Raw genomic sequence first — 6,450 nt, 5'->3', positions numbered from 1 at the left:
AGGGGAAAGGGGGGAGGGATAAATTAGGAATTTGGGGTTAACAGATACACACTACTATATATAAAAGAGATAAATAACAAGGACTTACTGTATAGCACAGGGAACTATATTCAATATCTTGTAATAAACTATAATATAAAAGAATCTGAAAAAGAATATATATGTATATATATATAACTGAATCACTTTGCTGTACACCTGAAACACTGTAAATCAACTATACTTCAATTTTTTAAAAAAAAGGAGAAGAAGGTCTGTAAGGTCATGAAATTGAGGTCCAGGTCATGGAAAGCTCAAGGTGGAAGGTAATCTACAGTGTTGGAACAGTCAGAATAGAAGTCAGGCAGAGAGCAAGGTCGAGGGGGCCAAGGAAGACTTCACTGAGAGAAATGATAATAGCTGCCTACAGAGGATGCAGAGCTATGAGAATGTGGTCCTAAAGGAGAAATGACTCTATTCAAAGTCTCTGGGAAGTTCATGACAGAAAATCTAGGGTAACGCCATGCCCACTTGTGGAAACTATGTGGTGAAGATGAAGATGTACAAGGTTACAGAGACTCAGAGATTTAGAATGAGCCTAAGGTTTACTAATGAAGATGTAAAAAGCATTAGGGTTGATGGCAAAGGTAAAGTGAAGAAAGAAACTTGATCCCAGAGGTCCAGCAATGGAGCAGTGACAGCCCCATGGCAAAAAGTCCCAAGTCAACTAACATTCTGTACAATCCAAGGATCTAAGCAACCAGTCAGTTACCCCTTTGTTTCAAGTGATATCTGAAACATCAAAAATCCCAACTATAACAAAAACTGAGAAAGTACAGCTACTTTAGAGCTGGTGGTGATATGGGTATTTGATCTATGGCAACTTTAAAACTCGTTTTGTTGAAAGTAAAGTTATGGGAATGTTATAAAATGATATCCCTGTTCTTTTCTGCATTTACTAATCTCATCCATATTTAAATTTATATTCCAAAATTGGTCTGCCCTGTCTTTTATAAACTTGCAAATGTTTCTGAATTAGGTGGTCTGTGTTTCAAAATGAAAAACTAAAATGCAGAGGTTAGGAAACTTCTCATTTCCCATAGAATTCCTAGCAGAAAAGAAGAGGAACAACTGTTGACACTCAACTTGTTTCTCTAATTGTTATATGGCATTATCACCCCATCCTTAATTCGAGTGTATTTGTTAGAAATTTATCAGGAACAAGCAAAGACAAATTTAACCTGACCTTTGTCGAAAAATCAACTATATTTTTGGTGCAAATTTTAGTTCCAAATAGAGTTTCCATATTTAGCAAGTACAACTATGAAATACTTAGTTAAATTTGAAATACAGATAAACAACTGTTCTTTTGGTCACATGTCACAAACATTCCATGGGACATAGTTATACTAAAAAGTCATCCATTGTTTATTTAAAATTCAAATTTAATTGGGTGTGCTGAATTTTACCTGGCAACACTAGTTCTAAAGTGAGTGGTTTAGCGACTTGAAATCAATGGGCCATGAAACAGGAGTATTTGACAAATACACTAATAAAGGTAATAACCTAATCCAAGCTACTAATCTCCTTTCCTTCTCTACCCTTCACTCCTATCTCTGTAATACAGGTTTTTAAAAATATTTATTTATTTGTTATTTATTTATCTGGCTGCATCCAGTCTTAGTTGTGGCACTCAGGATTTTTGTTTTGGCTCGTGGGCTTCTCTCTAAGCTGTGGCATGCAGGCTCAGTAGTTGTGGCATGTGGGATCTTAGTTCCCCAGCCAGGGATGGAACCCACGTTCCCTGCATTGGAAGGCAGATTCTTAACCACTGGACCACCAAGGAAGTCCCATCCCTGTAATATAGTTTAAATTTAATCCATATTTTTATACAGCCAATCAGAGACTCAAGTGAGTAGTAACTCTGAAAAGCAGCTTGTCTCTAACAGAAAATCAATCCTTTAATCAGTCAGAGAAGGCATTCTAGATGAAAATTCCTCATTTATTTACATCAATATTTTAGCTTATAAAATAACAATAGTTTATACATAGTTGTTACAACCTACTAAATCAGCTAAAACTTTGCCTGTTTTTTTTTTCCTTTTTTTTGTTTTGTTTGGTTTGGTTTGGTTTGGCCACGCCGTGCAGCTTATGGGATCTTAGTTTCCCAGACCAGGGATTGAACCCTGGCCCTCAGCAGTGAAAGCACAGAGTCCTAACCACTGCACCGTCAGGGAATTCCCAAATTTTGCCTGTTTAATAACTGATTTACATGTCATATAAATGAAAATAAGTAACAGTAGATTACTGACTTCAGATTAATTGAAATTAAAACACAAAATACTGAATTCATTATGTGTCAGTAATAAAAAATCATCCCCATTAAACGTAAGGTGTCAAATGCTTGAGAGTAAATGAAATTCCTGAAAGAAGGGCATGAAGAGAAGACAGAATGTTCATGATTATCAGTACAGACAGGGAGAGGAGAGGAATAAAAGCATTAGCAAATGAATGTCTACCAAGGTACGGTAGGCAGAATAATGAACTCCCTCCCCCAAATATGTCCATGCCCTAGTCCCCAGAATCGGTGAATATATTTCCTTACTTGGCAAAAGGGACTTTGCAGATGGGATTAAATTTAAGGATCTTGAAATGGGGAAATTTTCCTGGATTATTAGGTGGACATAAACTAATCACATGAGTCTTTAAAACTAGAGAACCTTTCCTTGCTGCACAGAACCAGAGAGATGGCAGCATGAGAGGGACTCAACACAGTTGCTGGCTTTGAAGATGGTGGAAGGGGCCAGGAGCCAAGGAATGCATGTAGTCCCGAGAAGCTAGAAATAGCAAGGAAATGGATTCTTCCTTAGTGTTGCCAGAGAGAAACTCAGCACTGTCAACACCTTTATTTTAGCGCAGTGAGACTGGTGTCTGGCTTAATAAATAAACATAAATTTATATTGTTTTAAACTACTACATTTGTGGTAATTTGTTAAGGCAGCTATAATACAAAGCTAACACATAAGGCTTGACTCTTTCCACTTAAAACACTTATAGAATCCGAGATTAGGCAGTTTCACAGGGATGGTCTCAGTGTATGGAACTCTGTGAAAAAATAAAAGAATTTTCTCTTGATATCTGGATGCGGATTTGCATGCTGTCTCCCACTGATGATCACACCTTCTCCACTAATTTACAGAGTTCCCAAGGGTTGTCAAAATACCCCACTTTTTTGCTTTGGAATCTACCCATGTGGCTATGGTGACACATATTATTTTTAAGTCACAAAATAAAATTCAAAAAAGAGGGGTATTCCAACTAATATTTAAGTTCTGAAAGCAGAAAATAGTTCAAAATTTTATTTCCTAGGAAGACTTGCATTCTGTTAAACATATACCAGAAACTCACAACTTTAAAGGATGTTTTAAAGAAAAGATTTCTATGTGGGTGTGAATAATGTCATTTAATATGTGAATAATAAAAGTCTTAAATTTCTATTTTTTAGAAAATATTAACGTTTTATCATAGAATTTATGTTACAAAGGACCTTAAAGATAAAATAATCCAGCATCATTCATTTATTAAGCAAATGCCTTTTTACCCATTTTCATGTGACATAAAAACAAACTGCCTTAACAAAATGAAGACAGAATTCTTAATGGGATGACAGTAGTATGAATAATTCAATAGAAGCAAGGAATTTTAGTACGGATGCATTGATGCACTTCTAAAGCTAGGAAAACCTTGTCTGTTGTCTGTAAAATTTCTCAGTTAAATTGGAGAAAACCCACTCAGCAATAGAATGAACATTGAGAACTTTAATCCCAGATGATGAATTGGTTAAAGAATTTGGTGGCAGGTTATTAAAAAATTTTCATTCACTAGCAGAACACAGCTGCACTATGGCAAAAATCTATCTGACTTAAAATTGATGTATTTGCTAACAAAGAGAATGTAATTTACAAGGAAGTCTAGAAATTAGCAGGTTAACACCATATCTTTTCAACATCTACATTCTCTTCTTTATGGATGGATTCAGCACCGTTTTTAAGAAAAGCCCTCAAAATTTGACTTCTCTCCTGCTTCCTTGCCAAGAACAGATGAATGTAACATGACACCGTTTCTAACTATGAACGAATGCCACACACAAAACATGATATTTACCAATGGAAAGTATATACTTTTCAAATACATCCGGGAATTATATAAACAAAACACAGCCAGTCAGTGTTGATTCAGAGCGCATGCTTTTGAATAACGTTTTGTCTGCACTTTTGGCTTTTCTTGGCTTTTCTGCTCACCTAACTTTCCTTTCTTGTCTTCCTTTCTCAACACTACAAAGATTTTTAGTTTATTCTAGAGTACTCATCATTGCCCAGCTTATAATTTCAAGCTAAGCATGACTCAGAATGCCCTTGATTTTGAACCTTCCACAGCCTTTGGTTATCTAAAGGTTACCTCTTTCCGATGTCCTTATCAGTCCGCTGACGTCAGGAAACGAATCCTACATTTTAATGATTTTCCTCAGAAAAGTGAAGACAACTGTTAGGTAGTCAGTCTGAAGCACTTGTAGTTTGAATATAAACCAGGTGCTTCTTATATTTCAGTTCTTTTTTTCCTTATCTGTATTTGGCATTTCTCCGCAGCATTGTAAAGTAACTATAAGCCAGCTGAGAATTTTTTAAAGTGGCAATAAAAGTCCTGAGGTAAATTCAGTGAATTATAAGCTTTCCCATGCATAATTCTGATTTAGGTTAGCTCTTATTTGAAGGTCAGGGCGGAATCCATGTGAACCGATGCTTTCATTCATGTGAAAGCTGTAATAATTTGAAACTGCAGATGCTAACTAAATTTATTATACAACATAAACAAACAGCAACACCTTCCAAAGACAAAGGATGAATGCTCTGTGGCTAAAAGCAACCAAGAAAGAAAAGGTGTGGAAGATAGACAGACTGCACTGATCCCATGAGCCCCGGGATTTTGCATTCCCTTGAGATGTCTCAGTGCCTGGTCCACAGCTGGGGGAGGAAAGGTCAAAGTGAGCTGCACCAGTAATCAATAGTATGGAGGCAGAGTAGGTGGCTGAGGAGGGGAGGGGAAGAAGAGATTTAATAGTGGGAATAAGAAGAGGAGGGCATTCTAAGAATATAAATTAATGGGTTCGGGATGAGAAAAGTAACACTCCAGGCTATGGGAATGGCTAATGCACAAACTGAATTACAATGATCTGGTTCATCCTTGGAATGCTTTTATTTCTATAGTTTCTGATAGTCTGAATAAAGATTCCGACAATTCCAAATTTCTTCTCCAAAAGTTTAAGCATCAGTTAATTTAGAAAATATACACTTAGAGTTTGAAAAAACAAAAAATATGATTTTAATAATAAATTTGCAGACTTGCTCATTATTTAATTTACTCCAAGTATAACTTGCAGTTGGAGGTCCTATATTTAAATGCTCATGAAGTATAAAATAATCATATATAATCCACTCATTTCAGAGAGAAAACATGGATAGTTAGTATTTTTTTTAAAACATCAGTAAAGGATCTACTTCAAATTCCCATTAAAATTGCCCCATAAGTGCTAAGGTTTATAGTTTTTAAAGCAAAAACCAGGAAAATTTACTTAAGTTGAGTATACCAGGTAAATAAATAGGTATTTTTAAACTTTTGTTCAAATCATGACTTCAGCATATTGTAATTTAGAGAAAAAATTTGGGGACCTTTTAGTCTAATTCCCTTCATGGTGGAGGTGAAGTAATGATGCCCACTAACACCCTGGGTACCCAAGTTCACACTGCACATCAAGATCCAATGCAAAAAGTGAATCTAGTTCTCTTAATTCCTGGTCTACCTTCCTTTCCATTGTATCACACTTTACCAGAGAAAAATAATTTTAAAAAATAAATAAATACCATAATGCTAAGATATGGGCAGAATGCTCCATTGATAATGTTATGCTTCATCCTGTTCAATGTTCAGTATAAGCAGACTATAGTCAAAATTAAAGAGAAGATAGAAAAGAGGAAACATATACTGGTATAGTTACCATATCTTGACAATGTATTTGTAAAACTTAGGGAAAAACTCTAGATTTAGCTGCCTAGATATAAGTTGTATTTAAAGAAATATGGCTATTCTGGGAGATTTTTCAGGCAAAAAGAGAAAAATTAGGATCAGTTTTGCTGTTATTGTAGGAGTAGTAGAAGTAGCATAAATTCATCAATTACTCTTTTTTTCTTTTAGGGAAAAGAGATGACCAAGGGCCAAGAATTTGCATAGACCACCAAAAGGAAGCACAGATTGTCTCACATTTGTTTCTCTTCTCATGTCCCAGAGAATGAAGAATTGTTTAGGCATTTTTGTCCCCAGGGCATATATGACCACTAATACAGTGATGGTTGCCCTGTGGTTTTCAGACTTGATTAAAATGACTGGTAGAATAAATGTGTGTTATGGTTGATAGCC

The 6,450-nt window shown here is 35.6% G+C and overlaps 1 protein-coding gene across 1 annotated transcript in view; it reads left to right on the top strand.

Annotated features, from left to right (window-relative positions):
- Positions 1-502: 502 nt before the first annotated feature.
- The window catches only part of SLC12A2 (solute carrier family 12 member 2), a 157,242-nt gene continuing 151,294 nt past the window's right edge, over positions 503-6,450 (top strand). Inside the window, exon 1 of the mRNA XM_024757167.1 lies at positions 503-626. Coding sequence (XP_024612935.1) covers positions 503-626 — 124 coding nt within the window. The remainder of the gene's footprint in view (positions 627-6,450) is intronic.

This window comes from Neophocaena asiaeorientalis, unplaced genomic scaffold, assembly GCF_003031525.2.
Source record: "Neophocaena asiaeorientalis asiaeorientalis breed wild unplaced genomic scaffold, Neophocaena_asiaeorientalis_V1.1 scaffold149, whole genome shotgun sequence".
Lineage (NCBI taxonomy): Eukaryota > Metazoa > Chordata > Mammalia > Artiodactyla > Phocoenidae > Neophocaena > Neophocaena asiaeorientalis.
The sequence above is the reverse complement of the archived record's forward strand: the minus strand, read 5'-3'. Positions and strand labels throughout refer to the sequence as shown.